Raw genomic sequence first — 18,975 nt, forward strand, 5'->3', positions numbered from 1 at the left:
ATCTACTGCATGTTCTATTTTCTTCTGCTTTCTTTGCCTTTTAAAAGTAAACTAAATCTCCAGTGACAACCTCAAGTTCTCCCTCAAATTAACTTCCTATTTTGTTTTTGACTTATGTCACAATTTCTTTCCTTCTTTCCTTCCTTTCTTCCCTCCTTTCCTTTCTTCTTCTCTTTCTCCATCCCTCCTTCTTTTCCTTCCTTCCCTCTTTTCTTACCCTAAGTGTGACAAGTATTGAGGGCATCTGACAGGATTCCAATGAATAATAAAACTACAGTGAGCCTGCCCATTCCCAGCTAAAAGGGAGCTGTCTGCTGGTCAGAAGACAGCAGCCATGATAGCGTAGCGTTACTGGAGCTTATGAAGGCTTTCTCGTATAGGTATTTTGGTCTGTGCACCTTGAGACCCAATGCTTCTGGAAGAAAGTGTTTCACGAATATGGTATCCTGTGGTCCTTGCAAAATAGAATTCTTCTTCAGTGTCAATTCTTCACGTATTCTGTCACCCATTGCGCTCCCTATTTTAAAGATATAGGTTGTTGTCCATGGAAAATTCAGAGAACCCAGCCTTGATTAATGCCTTTCAAAGGATACTCAAAGGCTTTTCTTCTATCCTATGGATTCTATTTCAAATGCCCCATAAAAAGTATTAATTTTAGTGATAAAACATGATTTTCATGCATGAACTGTTAAGTGAGAGTGAAAGTCGCTCAGTCGTGTCTGACTCTTTGCAACCCCATGGAATATACAGTCCATGGAATTCTTCAGGTCAGAACACTGCAGTGGATAGCCTTTCCCTTCTCCAGGGGATCTTCCCAACCCAGGAATCGAACTGGGGTCTCCTGCATTGCAAGCAGATTCATTATCAACTGAGCTATCAGTGAAGTTGTTGCCATTTCAGTAGATTCTCATTTTAGCCATTTTGTTTGAGAGTATTGACAATTTGGCACATTAGTTTTTATCAGATATAACTAAATCAGTGCCTTAATACTAGAGGATTCTGTTGTAATAGCTTTGTCATGCATTAGTGGTGTCTTCAAAATTGACTTAAGTAAGTCTTCAAGTATATTGAGTTTCAGTGATCTCTTACTGGCTGGAGAATGGAAGACACTTTATGGTTAATAAAGGTATTTTAGGGAATGGAGGCCCGTGGAGAGTCCTGCCTTTTAAACCAGACACAAAATTCTCCTACAAGTAAACAAAATACCACCTTCCAAAGAATACACTGAGAAGGTAAATCAGTAAATTATCTCTGCAACTTCTCATGCCAGAGATAAAACCTGCAACTTAGAACATACCCCTCAAGTGTACAAAAATGGTTGTTTTTAGAAGAGAAAAGAAATTGTCCTTGCTTTCACAAATATTCCTGTGATTATTTTTATAATAGTGAATTCATTTTAAAACTTAATTGCTAATATGAGTTATTCTGTTTCATTACCTCCATTGGCAGCAAGTTTGTACAGAATGTCAATTTTATATCAAGTATCATGTCTTCCCTGAGAGAAGAAAGCATGCTTCTTAGAGTCTTGGTTGAAACTTTGCATGCACTGAAGTATTACAACAAATGATCAAAGGTCCTGAGACTTCTTTCTTTAATTTTTCAGATGAAACTAAATTTTCTTTTAAGTTTAGAAACATTGGTCTTTACATTGTTCACATCAGATATCTGAAACTGGCTCTCTAATCTGGTTACATTTAAAGACTGTAATGATTGTATTTCTAGTGATGAAGAGGGTACTAATAATCCACAACCTTTAGTCATAGAGATATGCGAAGTATCACCATTGGATACTTCTCATTAAATTCTTTTAAAATGTTCTGAGAGACCATGTATTTATACTTTAGAACATTTTAGCCTAGCAAGATTGGCTGGTTTCTCCTCACTGCCCTGGAAAGTAAAGGGGAAAAGTATGAGATTAGTTCAGTTCAGTTCAGTTCATTTCAGTCACTCAGTCGTGTCTGTCTCTTTGCAACCCCATGAACCACAGCATGCCAGGCCTCCCTGTCCATCACCAGCTCCCCGAGCTCACCCAAACTCATGTCCATTGAGTTGGTGATGCCATCCAACCATCACATCCTCTGTCGTCCCTTCCTCCTCCTGCCCTCAATCTTTCCCAGCATCGGGGTCTTTTCAAACAAGTCAGCTCTTCACATCAGGTGGCCAAAGTACTGGAGTTTCAGCTTCAACATCAGTCCTTCCAATGAACACCCAGGACTGGTCTCTTTTAGCATGGACTGTTTGGCTCTCCTTGCAGTCCAAGGGACTCTCAAGAGTCTTCTCCAACACCACAGTTCAAAAGCATCAATTCCTCGGTGCTCAGATTTCTTTATACTCCAACTCTCACATTCATACATGACCACTGGAAAAACCATAGCCTTGACTAGATAGACCTTTGTTGGCAAAGTAATGTCTCTGCTTTTTAATATGCTGTCTAGGTTAATCATAACTTTCCTTCCAAGAAGTATGCGTCTTTTAATTTCATGGCTGCAGTCACCATCTGCAGTGATTTTGGAGCACAAAAAAATAAAGTCAGCCACTGTTTCCACTGTTTCCCATCTATTTTCCATGAAGTGATGGGACCAGATGCCATGATCTTAGTTTTTTGAATGTTGAGCTTTAAGCCAACTTTTCACTCTCCTCTTTCACTTTCATCAAGAGGCTCTTTAGTTCTTCACTTTCTGCCATAAAGGTGGTGTCATCTGCATATCTGAGGTTATTGATATTTCTCCTGGCAATCTTGATTCCAGCTTGTGCTTCCTCCAGCCCAGCATTTGTCATGATGTACTCTGCATAGAAGTTAAATAAGCAGGATGACGATATACAACCTTGATGTACTCCTTTCTTATTTGGAACGAGTCTGTTGTTTCATGTCCAGTTCTAACTGTTGCTTCATGACCTGCATACAGATTTCTCAAGAGGCAGGTCAGGTGTTCTGGTATTCCCATCTCTTTAAGAATTTTCCACTGTTTATTGTGATCCACACAGTCAAAGGCTTTGGCATAGTCAATAAAGCAGAAATAGATATTTTTCTGGAACTCTCTTGCTTTTTCGATGATCAGGCGGATGTTGGCAATTTGATCTCTGGTTCCTCCGCCTTTTCTAAAACCAGCTTGAACATCTGGATGTTGATGGTTCATGTATTGCTGAAGCCTGGCTTGGAGAATTTTGAGCATTACTTTACTAGTGTGTGAGATGAGTGCAATTGTGCGGTAGTTTGAGCATTCTTTGGCATTGCCTTTCTTTGGGATTGGAATGAAAACGGACATTTTCCAGTCCTATGGCCACTGCTGAGTTTTCCAAATTTGCTGGCATATTGAGTGCAGCACTTTCACAACATCATCTTTCAGGATTTGAAATAGCTCAACTAGAATTCCGTCACCTCCACTAGCTTTGTTCATAGTGATGCTTCCTAAGGCCCACCTGACTTCATATTCCAGGATGCCTGGCTCTGGGTGAGTGATCACACCATCATGATTATCTGGGTCATGAAGATTTTTTTTGTACAGTTCTTCTGTGTATTCTTGCCGCCTCTTCTTAATATCTTCTGCTTCTGTTAAGTCCCTATCATTTCTGTCCTTTATTGACCCCCATCTTTGCATAAAATGTTCCCTTGGTATCTCTAATTTTCTTGAAGAGATCTCTAGTCCAGGGTTTCAGATTACTAGCTCAAGCTCTGACCAGAAAGTTCCTATATCTGCTCTGAAAATAAAAAAGTCTTATCTTCAATAGCAGCAGGACTAAGATTCTGAAAAATCAAACTTTATACTGTGAGTGGCTGAATTACAACATGGATTCATAACCTTGCAGACAATTTTCTTTTTTTTTCTTGGAAAGGCATTTTATTTTAAATTTGGCAATGTGTACATATCAATCCCAAACTCCCAATCTACCCCATCCTCCACCCTTCCCACCTGTGGTAACCATAAATTCATCCTCTAAGTCTGTGAGTCTGTTTCTGTTTATTAAATAAGTTCATTTGTATCATTTTTTATATTCTGCATATAAGCTATAGTATTTGACATTTGTCTTTCTTTGTGTGATTTACTTCATTTAGTATGATAATCTCCAGGTCCATCCACATTGTAGCAAATAGCATTATTTCATTCTTTTTCATTGCTGGGTAATATTCCATTGTATATATGTACCAATTTTTCTTTTTTTCTTTTTTGTCTTGCTACACAACATGCAGGATCTTGGTTCCCCAACCAAGAATTGAATCCTTGCCCCTGAAGTGGAAGCACTGAATCTTAACCACTAGACTGCCAGGGAAGACCCCATACCACATCTTCTTTATCCATTCATCTGTTGATGGACATTTAGGTTTCTTCAATATCTTGGCTGTTGTAAACAGTGCTGCAATTAACACTGGAGTGCATGTATCATTTTGAACTATGTTTTTCTCTGGATATATGCCCAAGAGTGGGATTGCTAGACCATATGGCAGCTGTGTTTTTTGTTTGTCAAGGAAACCCCATACTGTTTGGGACAGTGGCTATACCAATTTACCAATTTGATTTCAAGAGAAACCATTTAACCAGAGCCTCCCCTGCTGGGGTTTAATCAGAGCCTAACTTATTTGAGAAAGGAAATATCCTACTTCATTCATCCTGGTCAATCTGAGTTGTGGGAACAAAAACTGAGAAGCATTTGTAAAGTTCACAGTTCAGAGGCATTGGCTCTCTAAAAGACAGACACCTAATTGTAGGACTCTAAAATGTTTCCTCCTACTCCATTTTATCACCACATTACTGAAGGTCTAGTTACAGCAGTTCTCTTTACCAGTACATCACATCTGGGTATCAAGAAAAAGTTACAAGACATACTCTTCAACACAGTTTGAAGAGACAGAGCAATTATCAGAACCAGACATGGCAGATATATTGGAATTATCAGACTTGGAATTCAAACAATTATTAGAAAAAGCAAGGGAATTCCAGAAAAACATCTACTTTATTGACTATACTAAAGCCTTTGACTGTGTGGATCACAACAAACTGGAAAATTCTTAAAGAGACGGAAATACCAGACCACCTTACCTGCCTCCTGAGAAACCTGTATGCAGGTCAAGAAGCAACAGTTAGAACCAGACATGGAACAACAGACTGGTTCAAAATTGGGAAAGGAGCACGTCAAGGCTGTATATTGTCACCCTGCTTATTTAACTCATGCAGAGTGCATCATGGGAAATGCTGGGCTGGATAAAGCACAAGTTGTAATCAAGATTTCAGGGAGAAATATCAATAACCTCAGATATGCAGATGACACCACCCTAATGAAAGTGAAGAGGAATTAAAGAGCATCCTGATGAAGGTGAAAGAAGAGAGTGAAAAAGCTGGCTTTAAAAAATCAACATTCACAAAACTAAGATCATGGCATCTGGTCCCATCACGTCATGGCAAATAGAAGAGGAAACAATGGAAACAATGACAGACTTTATTTTCTTGGGCTCCAAAATCACTGTGGACAGTGATTGCAGACATGAAATTAAAAGACACTTACTCCTAGGAAGAAAAGCTATGACAAACCTAGACAGCAGCATTAAACAGCAGAAACATTACTTTGTCAACAAAGGTCCCTATAGTCAAAGCTATGACTTTTCCAATAGTCATGTATAGATGTGAGAGCTGGACAATAAAAAAGGCTGTGCACCAAAGAACTGATGCCTTCAAACTGTGGTGCTGGAGAAGACTCTTGAGAGTCCCTTGGGCTGCAAGGAGATCCAACCAGTCAATGCTAAAAGAAATCAACCCTGAATATTCATTGGAAGGACTGATACAGAAGCTCCAATACTTTGGCCACCTGATGTGAAGAGCCAATTCATTAGAAAAGATCCTGATTCCGGGAAAGATTGAAGGCAGGAGGAGAAGGGGATGACAGAGGACAAGATGGTTGGATGACATCACCAACTCAATGGACATGAGTCTGAGCAAATTCCAGAAGATGGTGAAGAACAGAGAAGCCTGATGTGCTGCAGTCCATGGGGTGGCAAAGAGTCAGACAGGGCTGAACAACTACAACATGATTAATATGCTAAGGGCTTTAATGGATAAGCAGACAACATACAAGAGCAAATGAGCAACGTAAACAGAGAGATAGAAACTCTAAGAAAGGACCATAAAGCAATACCACTGCTGCTGCTGCTGCTAAGTCGCTTCCGTCGTGTCCGACTCTGTGCAACCCCATAGACGGCAGCCCACCAGGCTCCCCCGTCCCTGGGATTCTCCAGGCAAGAACACTGGAGTGGGTTGCCATTTCCTTCTCCAATGCATGAAAGTGAAAAGTGAAAGTGAAGTCGCTCAGTCATGTCCGACTCTTTTCGATCCCAGAACTGCAGCCTACCAGGCTCCTCTGTCCATGGGATTTTCCAGGCAAGAGTACTAGGGATCAAAAAAACTGGAACAGAAATGAAAAACACCCTTAATGAGCTTATGAATAGTTTATTAATAATTAATGCTGTGGAAAGAATCTATGATTTAGAGGACATATCAGTAGAACTTTCAAAAATTGAATAGCAAAGAGAAAAAAGATTTTTAAAAATAGAGTGTCTAAGGACTGTGGGACAAATACAAAAGTTGCAATGCATTAATGGAAACACAGAAGGAAAGAAAAAGAAAAGAGATAAGAAGAAATATTTGAAACAATAATGACTGGAAATTTCCCCCAAATTAATGTCAAAACCAAACCAAAGTTCAGGGAGACTTGGAGAACACCAGGCAGGATAAATGTCAAACAAACAACTACTAGGGGGCATATCAACCAGATTCAGGCAAATCATATTCAAACGAAATAAAAAATGAAGAAAAGCATCCTGAGGAGAGCCAGAGAAACAAAGCATCTTACTTACAAAGATAAGAATTACATCTGTATTCTCCTCAGAAACTGTGCAAACAAAAGAGAGTGGAGTGAACATATTTTAAATATTGATAGAGAAATACCCCTCCCACCTAGAATTCTGTACCTTGTGAAATTATCCTTCAAAATTAAAGAAGAAATAAAGACTTTCTCATATAAATAAAAATTGGAGAAAGTTATTGCCAGTAGCCCTGCCATATGAGAAATATTAAAAGTTCTTCAGAGAGAGGAAATAATACAGGTCAGAGACTCAGACCTGTTGCTGCTGCTGCTGCTAAGTCACTTCAGTCGTGTCCGACTCTGTGCGACCCCATAGACGGCAGCTCACCAGGCTCCCCCCGTCCCTGGGATTCTCCAGGCAAGAACACTGGAGTGGGTTGCCATTTCCTTCTCCAATGCATGAAAGTGAAAGTGAAGTCACTCAGTCATATCTGACTCTTAGAGACCCCATGGACTGCAGCCTACCAGGCTCCTCCGTCCATGGGGTTTTCCAGGCAAGAGGACTGGAGTGGGGTGCCAGTGCCTTCTCCAATGCATGAAAGTGAAAAGTGAAAGTGAAGTCGCTCAGTCATATCTGACTCTTAGAGACCCCATGGACTGCAGCCTACCAGGCTCCTCCATCCATGGGATACTCCAGGCAAGAGTACTGGAGTGGGGTGTCATTGCCTTCTCCGACTCAGACCTCTATTGGAGAATAACTAAGTGAAGGTAAAATAAAAACTTCTTTTATTTACTTTTAATTGATCTAATAGCTAACAGGGTTCAAAATAATAATAGCCACACTGTTTTCAGTTATACAATTGAATTATTGGTTGTTTATATATAAGTGAAATGAATGACAACATTAATACAAGGAATGGCCAAAGTTGAGAATATTAGTAATTCTGAATGTTGGCCAGGATGTGAAACAACATGGACCCTCATTGACTGCTGACAAGAATGCAAAATGGTACAGCAACTTTAGAAGACAGTTTGGTGGTTTCTCAGAAAACTAAACATACTTTTATCATACAATCCAGCAATAGTACTCCTTGGTATTTACCCAATGGAGCTGAACAGCACATGTCCACACAAAAACCTGCACACAAATGTTTATAGCAACTTAATTCATAAATGCCAACATGTTGAGGCAATCAAGGTGCTTTTCAGTAGGTGAATGGCTAAATGAATTGGCACATCCAGACAATGGAATATTATCCAGTGCTGAAAAGAAATGAGCTATCAAGCCAAGAAAAGATACTGAGGAATCCTAAATAATATTAAAGTGAAATAAGCCAATATGAAATGGCTACATACTGTACAATTTCAACTACATGGTTTTATTTAAAGGTAAAACTATGGAGACATTAAAAAAATCAGTGATTAGCAGGATTCAGAGGGGAAGAGAGAGAGAAAGAGGCAAAACAGATTTTTAGGTCACTGAATCTTTGTATGATACTATAATGATAAGTATATGACATTATACACTTGATCAAATCCATGGAAAGTACAACCCCAACAGTGAACTTTATGTAGACTATGGACTTTCAGATGATAGATATGTGTCGATCTAAGTTCATCAGTTGAAATTAACATAATGCTCTGGTGAGGCATGTTGATATTGGGGGAGAGGGTATGCAAGTGAAGAGTTAGGCGGTATTTGGGAAATCTCTGTACCTTCCTCTTAATTGCTGTTAACATAAAACTACCCTTAAAAAAATAAATCCTAAAACACGAACACTTTTTTATAATTAGTGAATGTTTAATGTTATCAAATACATAAGGCAACCTTATGATTTTCTTCCTTTGGACGGGTAATAGAGTCAATTACATCAACAGGTTTTAATTAAACTCTCCTCCTGGTGACTCAGAGGTAAAGAATCTGCCTGCAATGCAGAGAACATAAGAGACTCAGGTTCGATCCCTGGATCAGCAAGATCCCCTGGAGGAGGGCATGGCAACCCACTCCATTATTTTTGCTTGGAGAATCCCTTGGACAGAGAAGCCTGGCAGGCTATAGTTCACCGGGTCGCTGAGTTGGACACGACTGAAACAACTTAGAATAGCAGCACAGTTGCCTTGTTTTTGGCCATTTATTTCCTGCCGCACCTAAATATTTCTCTAGCCCTTTACATGAGTCAGAATCTGCTACTGACTTTTGACTTCATCCAAAATGTTCCTCCCCACTCCCAATTTCTTTCCGCTTTCCCTGGCCCTAGATTGCTTTCTTTCTTTCTTCAAAGAACAGGTTATTTTCTCCCTTGACTAGATATAATACAGAAGCGTGGAAGCCAGTGTTTCTCAGAATATTGTGAACTATCATTGGGATCATTGCAAGAAAAAATAGGATTCAAAGGTTTATTTCTGGCTACCCAAGTATGCTCTAATCAGCATCACTTCACTCGTTTATTCTGCGTGTTTACACTTATGAGTAAGATTCCGTTTGTACAAAGAATTCTGGTTGGAAGTTGAAAGTTAAATAAAGATTAATTATTTATCATTTATATGTTCTTATATTCCCTGAGCCTCATTTTCTGAAAATTGTACCCACAATTTTCTTACCTCTATTTAAAAACTGCAAAACCCCAAATAGAAATTTAAGGTTTCCTTTTTAGCCTTGGGGCTAGAAATATCAAAGCAGGAAAAGCTACACACCAGTAAATATTAACATCCGAAAATTAAGAATTCAATTGACTCAATAAAACTACAAACCAAAAAAAATGGAGAAAAAATACTACATTTGTCTAAATATAGAAGTTTAGTTTTATTCCATTCGAGGGTCCCCAGTATTACTCTGGACTTCACTAGTCTGTGCAACATTGGAATAAAGTAAAATCAGCAGGTTTGCTAGATAATGCACAAATCTATCATTGCTACTAGAGCAAACCATAAAACATCTTATAAATGGATCAAGAGCATCCTCATCACTATTGAAAGATAGCTTTAATTTTTGCTAAAAATGTCATAGAATCAGACTTACCAGACATCGTGATAATGAAGGAGATCAGTAACATCTCAGCTGAAGTCCCCCCAAACTTCTGCTTTTGGGGTAGTCGGTGTTTACTTTGATACAAATCCACTTAAATCCGTCCAGATCTCTATCTTTCGATCACTTTTGTTTACTCTCAATTCAACAGTATGATGCATCATTTTTCCTAGCCATTTTAGTTGGCTGGTTAACAACTGACAGGAAATGTCTGTGAGTTTTGCTAAGTGATAAGGCAAAAAAAACAAGGCTTACTATTCATTGGTTTTCCCACGGTACTGAGGTGATGAGATAAATTACACAGCAATTTTTTTTTTTAAGTTAGCATTTTTGGAAGTATAAATTACATAGGTAAAATGCACAAAGCTTAAGTTTACAGAATGATGAATTTTTATATGTGTATACACCAAAAGCAAGATAAGGCCATTTCCATTATTTAAGAAGTTTCCTTCATGCTCCGTCTTTGTCAATATCCTTCTTCAGAAAGGAACACTACTCTGAATTCTGTCACCATCACCCTCTAGTCAGGGCATGAAAATTTGGTTTAGGTAGGGTTTTTTTTTTTTGTTGTTTTTATTTATTTATTTATTATCTTTGGCTGTGCTGGGTCTTCATCATTGCATGAACTTTCCTCTAGTTGCAGCAAGCATGGGCTCCAGGGAGCATGGGCTTCAGTTGCTGCAGCACGTGGGCTCAGCAGTTGCAGCTTCCAGCTTCAGACCACAGACTCAGTAGTTGTGAGTGCCCAGGCTTAGTTGCTCCGCAGTATGTGGGATCTTCCCAGATCAGGGATTTAACCCATGTCTCTGGCATTGACAGGTAAATTCTTTTCCACTGAGCTACAGGGAAGCCCCTAATCAGTATTTTTAAAAAACTAAAAACTATATTAAAACTGACCCACTGATCTTCACATCAGTTTTGAGCTTGATTGTAGGTAGTATTTGAGTGGCCCAAACAGTAAAGGAAACAATAGTAAAGGAGACTTCTAAAGAGTAGTGCCTAAGTTTCCTAAACAGCTTAAAAATATTTTATTATGAAAATAAGTGAAGTATAAGAAGTTCTTGCAGGTTGGTCCGTAACCAAGTTCTCCATTATGTAGTGTTAGCCAAGAAAACAAATCTAAAATTCTAAGAACCTATAACAATATCTTCAATTCAGTTCAGTCATTCAGTCGTGTACGACTCTTTGAGACCCCATGGACGGCAAGCAGCACGCCAGGCCTCCCTGTCCATCACCATCTCCCGGAGTTTACTCAGATTCATGTCCATTGAGTCGATGCCATCCAACCATCTCATCCTCTGTCATCCCCTTCTCCTCCCGCCTTCAATCTTTCCCAGCATCAGGGTCTTTTCCAAGGTGTCAGTTCTTTGCATTAGGTGGCCAAAGTATTGGAGTTTCAGCTTCAGCGTCAGTCCTTCCAATGAATATTCAGGACTGATTTCCTTCAGGATGGACTGGTTGGATCTCCTTGCAGTCCAAGGGACCCTCAAGAGTCTTCTCCAACACCACAGTTCAAAAGCATCAGTTCTTCGGCGCTCAGCTTTCTTTATAGTTCAACTCTCACATCCATATGTAACTACTGGAAAAACCATAGCTTTGACTAGACAGACCTTTGTTGACAAAGTAATGTTGAGTTGTAAAGTATGTTAAAAGCATGTTATATTTTTATGACAATATTATCTCAGTATATTCATTGATTCAAGGTGGCAAGTCCATTGTTGGAGGGTTTGAGCTTGTAGTTCAGAAAGGTATATGTAATCGTTAGTGATATTTGTATCCAAGTGAAATAAGTAGTTGTTGTGATCATTATCAGAGATGCAGGGTGGGAGGCTGTAGTGGCAAACTAGAGATGGGAAGTAGGAGAAGGCACCAGGGAGTGAATGATTTCCCTCCCTAGGGGTCCTAGGGATGAACCTATATGAGGCCTCCTGGAGAAAGCAATACTCTCCATTAATTTTTAGAATGACACAGATAGATTTCCCTTTAGACATGAGAGTATAGGGAGTGTAGGGAACCATGTCTTTACAGAGCACAAGGAGTATATCGGGATTGTGGGCTAAGCAAACAGTGAGGGGCAGTTTTTTTGCATCAGAAGTTCATGGCAGGACTTCCCTGGTGGTTTAGTGGATAAGACCCCATGCTCCCAATGCAGGAGGTACAGATTCCATCCCTGATCAGGGAACTAGATCCCCCATGCTGAAACTAAGAGTTTTCATATAGTAACTGAAAGATTCCATATGCTGCAACTAAAGAGATACCACATGCTGTAACTAAAATAAAAAAAAAAAGATGCTTGGGGCTGGTGCACTGGGACAACCCAGAGGGATGGTATGGGGAGGGAGGAGGGAGGAGGGTTCAGGATGGGGAACACGTGTATACCTGTGGTGGATTCATTTTGATATATGGCAAAACCAATACAATATTGTAAAGTTAAAAAATAAAATAAATAAATAAAAGATTCCATATGCTGTAACAAAGATCATAGATCCCACCTGCCAACTAAGACCTGGTCAAATAAATAAACAAACAAACCAGTCAAATAAATAAATACTTAAAAAAGAAGTTTATGGGCCATCATACATAGTCCAGAGACTTTAGAGTTATGACAGAAAATCCTAAAACCTGCACAATGAGTAGCACTCTTTGAGAGCACTAACAAAGTACCTATTGATTTTAACTTAGACATTAGAGCCTTTTGTTGGGGTGCCATTTAATGTGAGTTCATTTGTAAGTAGAAGCATCAGGGAGATTAAGCAAAATTGGTAAATGAGGAATGTGTTGTCTCTGATTTAATTTTTAAAAAACTTTGGCTGAGTTAGGTCATTGTTGCAGCATGCGGGCTTTTCTGTAATTGTGGCACATGGGCTTCTCTTGGGGGCTTCTTGCTGTGCTGCACAGGCTCCAGAGCACATGGGCCAGTAGTTGTGGCACATGGACTTTCTCTAGTCGTGGCAGGCAAGCTTAGTTGCACCATGGCATGTGGGATTATAGTTCCCTGACCAGGGATCAAACCCATGTCCCCTGTGTTGGAAGGCTGATTCTTAACCATTGGACCACCAGGAAAGTTTAATTTAATTTTAATGTATTACTTATTGTATCCGAATGTTTATGCCCACTCTCTTAGTCTGTTCAGGCTGCTATGTAAAAAAAAAAAAAAATACCATGGACTGGGTGACTTTTAAATAACAGAAAAAAATTTTTTTCACAATTCTGAAGGCTGAGAAGTCCAAAATGGATGCACTGATAGATTTGGTGTCTGGTGAGGACCAGCTTTCTGGCTCATAGACAGTCTTTTCATTGTGTTCTCACATGGTGAAGGGGATAAGCTAGTTCACTGGGACCTCTTTTATAAAGGCACAATCCTGTCCATGAAGGCTCCATCCTTATGACCTAATCACTTCCCAGGCCCCCACCTCCAAATACAATCACTTTAAAGGAACAGGTTTCAACACATGAATTTGGTGCCACAAGTGGCTAATCACTTCTATTGCCCTAAGGTGGCTCCCACTTGGGCTAGTATCTAACTATGGCATTTAGCCAATTAGAATTGCTCATATTTAATATTCCAACAGCTTGGAAACTGGAGTAAGGAGAGACAAGGAAACCACCAGCAGACACAACAGCAAGCAACAAGATTAAAGTAAAGCACACTGATTTCCCAAACTATTCTTCTCATGGTTTTGAGTGAATCAGTAAGCAAGAACAGACCCCCAAGAATCTATACAAGTCAGAGTCATGACCACTTTATCCTTCTGACAGTGTCAAGTATTTTATAAGATTGAAAGATTTTTTTGACAACAGAACACAACACTCACACAGATAAGAGGCAGAATTCTTTGTTACTTAAAACTCCAGATGAGAGAAGTCTGCCAAACAGGGCCACGCAGGGTTAGGGACAGGCTAACAGCAAAAATTATACTGTATTTGTTTTTCTCCATCTGACATATTCACTGAGCAAAATATCCTCTAGGTCCATCCATGTTGTAGCAAATCAAATGCCATTCTTTTTTTATGGCTGAGTAATGCTATGTATGTACCACTTCTTTACCATTCATCTGTTAATGGACACTTCGGTTGCTTCCATATATTGGCTATTGAAAATACTGCTGCTAAAAACATTGTGGTGCATATGTCTTTTTCAAATTAGTTTTTATGTTTTATTCAAATATGTACCAGGAGGAATTGCTGGATCACATGATAGTTCTATTTTTAGATTTTTGAGGAATCTCAGTACTGTTTTCCATATCAACTGAACCAATTTCCATTCCCACCAACAGTGTATAAGGGTTCCCTTTTCTCCACATCCTTTCAAACATTTGTTATTAATTGTCTTTTGATGATAGCCATTCAGACAGGTGTGAGGTAATATCTCATTGTGGCTTTGATTTGCATTTCCTTGATGACTAGAGAGGATGGGAATCTTTTCATGTGCCTATTGGCTACCTGAATGTCTTCTTTGCAAAAATGTCTATTCATGTCTTCTGCCCATTTTTTAATTGTTATCTGGTTTTTTGATATTGAGTTATGTGAGCTGTTTATATATTTATTTAACCCGTTATCAAATATATCATTTGCAAATACTTTCTTCCATTTGGTAGGTTCTTTTCATTTTGTCAATGATTCACTTTTCTGTGCAAAAGGCTTTAAATTTAATTAGGTCCCATTTGTTTATTCTTACTTTTGTTTCCCTTATCTGAGAAGACATATCTGAAAATATATAAGACTTATGTCAAAGAGTATTCTGTCTATGTTTTCTTCTAGGAAGTTTATGGTTTAGTCTTACCTTTAGATATTTAATCCATTTTCAGTTTATTTTTGTAAATGATATGAGAGAAAGTTCTAATTTTACTCTTTTACATGTAGCTGTCCCATTTTATCAGCACCACTTATTGAAGGAACTGTATTTTCCCTGTTGTGTATTCTTTCCTCCTTTGTCACAGATTAATTGATCATAAATTCTTGGGTATATTTGTGAGCTCTCTGTTCTGTTCCATTGATCTATGTATCTGTTTTTGTGCCAGTATGATTATTGTAGTTTTGTAGTATAGCCTGAAATCAGAAAACATGATATTTCCAGCTTTGTTCTTTTTCCTTAGGATTGCTTTGGGAATTCTGAGTCTTTTGTGGTCCCATAAAGATCACCCATGGAAACATGTAAAATATCACGTATGAAACGAGATGCCAGTCCAGGTTCAATGCACGATACTGGATGCTTGGGGCTGGTGCACTGGGACGACCTGGAGGGATGGTATGGGGAGGGAGGAGGGAGGAGGGTTCAGGAGGGGGAGCACATGTATACCTGTGATGGATTCATTTTGATGTTTGGCAAAACTAATACAATTACGTAAAGTTTAAAAATAAAATAAAATTAAAAAAAAAAAAAAAAAAGATCACCCATGAAATTAAAAGACGCTTACTCCTTGGAAGAAAGGTTATGACCAACCTAGATAGCATATTTGGAGAAGACAATGGCAACCCACTCCAGTACTCTTGCCTGGAAAATCCCATGGATGGAGGAGCCTGGTAGGCTGCAGTCCACGGGGTAGCGAAGAGTCAGACACGACTGAGTGACTTCACTTTCACTTCTATGCATTGGAGAAGGAAATGGCAACCCCTCCAGCGTTCTTGCCTGGAGAATCCCAGGGACGGTGGAGCCTGATGGGCTGCCGTCTATGGGGTCTCACAGAGTTGGACATGACTGAAGTGACTTAGCAGATAGCATATTGAAAAGCAGAGACATTACTTTGCCAACAAAGGTCCGTCTAGTCAAGGCTATGGTTTTTCCAGTGGTCATGTATAGATCTGAGAGTTGGACTGTGAAGAAAGCTGAGTGCTGAAGAATTGATGCTTTTGAACTGTGGTGTTGGAGAAGACTCTTGAGAATCCCTTGGACTGCAAGGAGATCCAACCAGTCCATTCTAAAGGAGATCAGCCCTGGGATTTCTTTGGAAGGAATGATGCTGAAGCTGGAACTCCAGTACTTTGGCCACCTCATGTGAAGAGTTGACTCATTGGAAAAGACTCTGATGCTGGGACAGATTGGGGGCAGGAGGAAAAGGGGACGACAGAGGATGAGATGGCTGGATGGCATCACCAACTCGATGGATGTGAGTTTGAGTGAACTCCGGGAGATGGTGATGGACAGAGAGGCCTGGCATGCTGCGATTCATGGGGTCACAAAGAGTCAGACACGACTGAACGACTGAACTGAACTGAAAGATTTTAAGATTCTTTGTTTTGGTTCTGTGAAAAATGTCATCGGTGTTTTGGTAAGAATTGCCTTAAATCTGCAGATTGCTTTGAGTAGTATGGACATTTTAACTGTATTAATTCTTAAAGTTCATGAACAAGGGATATCTTTTCATTTCTTTGTATCATCCTGAATTTCCTCCATCAGTGTTGTGTAGTTTTCAAAGGCCTTTCACTTCCTTGATTAAGTTTATTCCTAGGTATTTTATTCTTTTTGATGTGATTTTTTTTATATTCATAGATAGATAAACTTTATTCCTATGTTTACATAAAAATGAATTGACGTTGAACAGGAAAATGTTTTCCCAAAGGGTTAAAATTTATCAAACAATGGAACTTGATCCTTCCTCTTAGTTTATCTCTGAATTCAGTTCACCAACACATCATTATTAGTATCCGCCCTCACTAATCATTTTCACACAATATTTAAAAGACTTTGGGTGTCACTTACCATTCTCTGGATATCTCTTAAACTACTTTCAGTTACACGAGAATGACAAGGTTTTTATCTGTTCATACTGTATTCCATTGGAGGCAAAATACATCCCTCAGTTCTCTTGTCTAAACTATGGCTGTTCCACTATGGAGAACAGTATGGAGACTCCTTTAAAAATTGGAAATAGAACTGCCATACGACCCAGCAATCCCATTGCTGGGCATACACACTGAGGAAACCAGAATTGAAAGAGACACATGTACCCTAATGTCCATTGCAGCACTGTCTACAATAGCTAGGACATGGAAGCAACCTAGATGTCCATCAGCAAACAAATGGATAAGAAAGCTGTGGTACATTTACACAATGGAGTATTACTCAGCCATTAAAAAGAATACATTTGAATCAGTTCCAATGAGGTGGATAAAACTGGAGCCTATTATACAGAGTGAAGTAAGTCAGAAAGAAAAACACCAATACAGTATACCTATGCATATATATGGAATTCCCTGGTAGCTGAGACAGTAAAGCATCTGCCCGAAATGCAGGAGACCTGGGTTCGATCCCCGGGTCGGGAAGATCCCCTGGAGAAGGAAATGGTAACCCACTCCAGTATTCTTGCCTAGAAAATCCCATGGATGGAGGAGGCTGGTGGGCCACAGTCCATGGGGTCACAAAGAGTCGGACATGACTGAGCAACTTCATTCATTCATGGAATTTAGAAAGATGGTAATGATGACCCTATATGCGAGACAGCAAAAGAGAGACAGATGTAAAGAACAGTCTTTTGGACTCTGTGGGAGAAGGCGAGGGAATGATTTGAGAGGGTAGTGTTGAAACGTGTTATTACCATGTGTGAAGCAGATCACCGGTCCAGGTTTAATGCATGAGACAGGGTGCTCAGGGCTGGTGCACTGGGATGACCCTGGGGGATGGGATAGGAAGGGAGGTGGGAGGGGGGTTCTGGATGGGGAACACATGTGTGCCCTTGGCTGATTCATGTCAATGTTTGAAAAAACCACTGCTGCTGCTGCTACTGCTAAGTCGCTTCAGTCATGTCCGACTCTGTGTGACCCCATAGACAGCAGCCCACCAGGCTCCCCTGTCCCTGGGATTCTCCAGGCAAGAACACTGGAGTGGGTTGCCATTTCCTTCTCCAATGCATGAAGGTGAAAAGTGAAAGTGAAGTAGCTCAGTCCTGTCCGACTCTGAGCGACCCCATGGACTGCAGCCTACTGGGCTCCTCCGTCCTACAATATTGTAAAGTAATTAGCCTCCAATCAAAATAAATAAATTAAATTTTAAAAAAAGCCCTATGGATGTTGGCAGTGTCCAAATGAAGAACTTAACACTAACACACAAATTACACAGTATAATCTCTGTATAACAGTAACTTTGCTTTAAATTTTTCTCATTAAAAAATTATTTTTATTATATCTCTATAAGAAATTGTAAATATACCTGTGAAAACATTGAAAAGGTTCTTTAAAAATCCTGGAATGAAAAATTCTGAAGTATAAATTATAGTACATCTTCTATGATTTGCAAATAAGAATAAAATACATTCTTCAAGCTAGAATTTCTGAATGATTTTGACAGGAATTTTCCAGAAGGAGGCAGAACATCAAACCTTAGCAATTTTCTATTTTCATCCCAATTGAGTTTTTGAAAAGCTATAAAAACTGTTGATAGGCATAGTTCACATAGGAACTTGCTTCTGCCACTAATGACATGGTCAGTCTGAAGGATAGAGATTTGTATCCTGGACACACCAGGCTCTTCCATGCAACTGATTGAAGTGGTCTTCTCTTACTTTTTCCCTTATGTTTTAAATAAAAGTAAATACACATATGGTAAAAAAAAAAAAAAAATTAAATGGTACAGAAAGATTTAAAATATTCAGTAAATACCCTTTTCTTTCATAACGTAGAAAATCTGATGTCTTCCAAATCATCAGTCACATGAATAATCTTCAAAGTGAAGTCAACCTTGGAGTCTCTTCATCTGAAAATTATTCTCAGGACTTTTAGAAATTGTTGATTCTCTCATATTTTACCTCTGTTACAGAGGAAAGCCACGAAGTCTTCTTCTTTTAAAAAAAAAAAAAAAAAAACCTTACTAGAAAGCAGTATACACAGTCTGCTCTGAGACAAGTCCAGGCAGGCAGCAGCTTGTACTGCGTGGTTCTGGTCCCAGCTATGGGCAGAGTCTCTGGTATCAACTGGAGACATGGGCCAGTGTCAGGAGCTCAGCAGAGCATTTCCTAAATGCTTTGGATCCCCCCTGGCCAGTTGCACATCCTCTGGGAAGAGCATGAGGTGGTCGGCATGTCAGGAGAAGAAATAAACATCCTCAAAGAGGTGAACTAGAAATGCTTCTGCCATCTCTGGTAGGGTCAACAGGGCTTGGGCTTGCCAATTGAAGTCCATACCATGAGTGAATTTAACACGTTTCTCTTGCCAGGAGGCAGAAG

The 18,975-nt window shown here is 39.4% G+C and overlaps 1 protein-coding gene across 3 annotated transcripts in view; it reads right to left on the reverse strand.

Moving 5' to 3' along the window:
• The window catches only part of LOC113878430 (cell surface glycoprotein CD200 receptor 1-like), a 28,513-nt gene extending 18,509 nt beyond the window's left edge, over window positions 1-10,004 (reverse strand). For all 3 annotated transcript variants that reach the window (XM_027519631.1, XM_027519707.1, XM_027519547.1), the window contains exon 1: window positions 9,812-10,004. In XM_027519631.1, the coding sequence (XP_027375432.1) occupies window positions 9,812-9,845 (34 nt within the window). In that variant the 5' untranslated portion in view covers window positions 9,846-10,004. The remainder of the gene's footprint in view (window positions 1-9,811) is intronic.
• Between the last annotated feature and the right edge of the window lie 8,971 nt (window positions 10,005-18,975).

The sequence above is a fragment of the Bos indicus x Bos taurus genome, chromosome 1 (genome assembly GCF_003369695.1).
Source record: "Bos indicus x Bos taurus breed Angus x Brahman F1 hybrid chromosome 1, Bos_hybrid_MaternalHap_v2.0, whole genome shotgun sequence".
In the NCBI taxonomy this organism is placed as follows: Eukaryota; Metazoa; Chordata; class Mammalia; order Artiodactyla; family Bovidae; genus Bos; species Bos indicus x Bos taurus.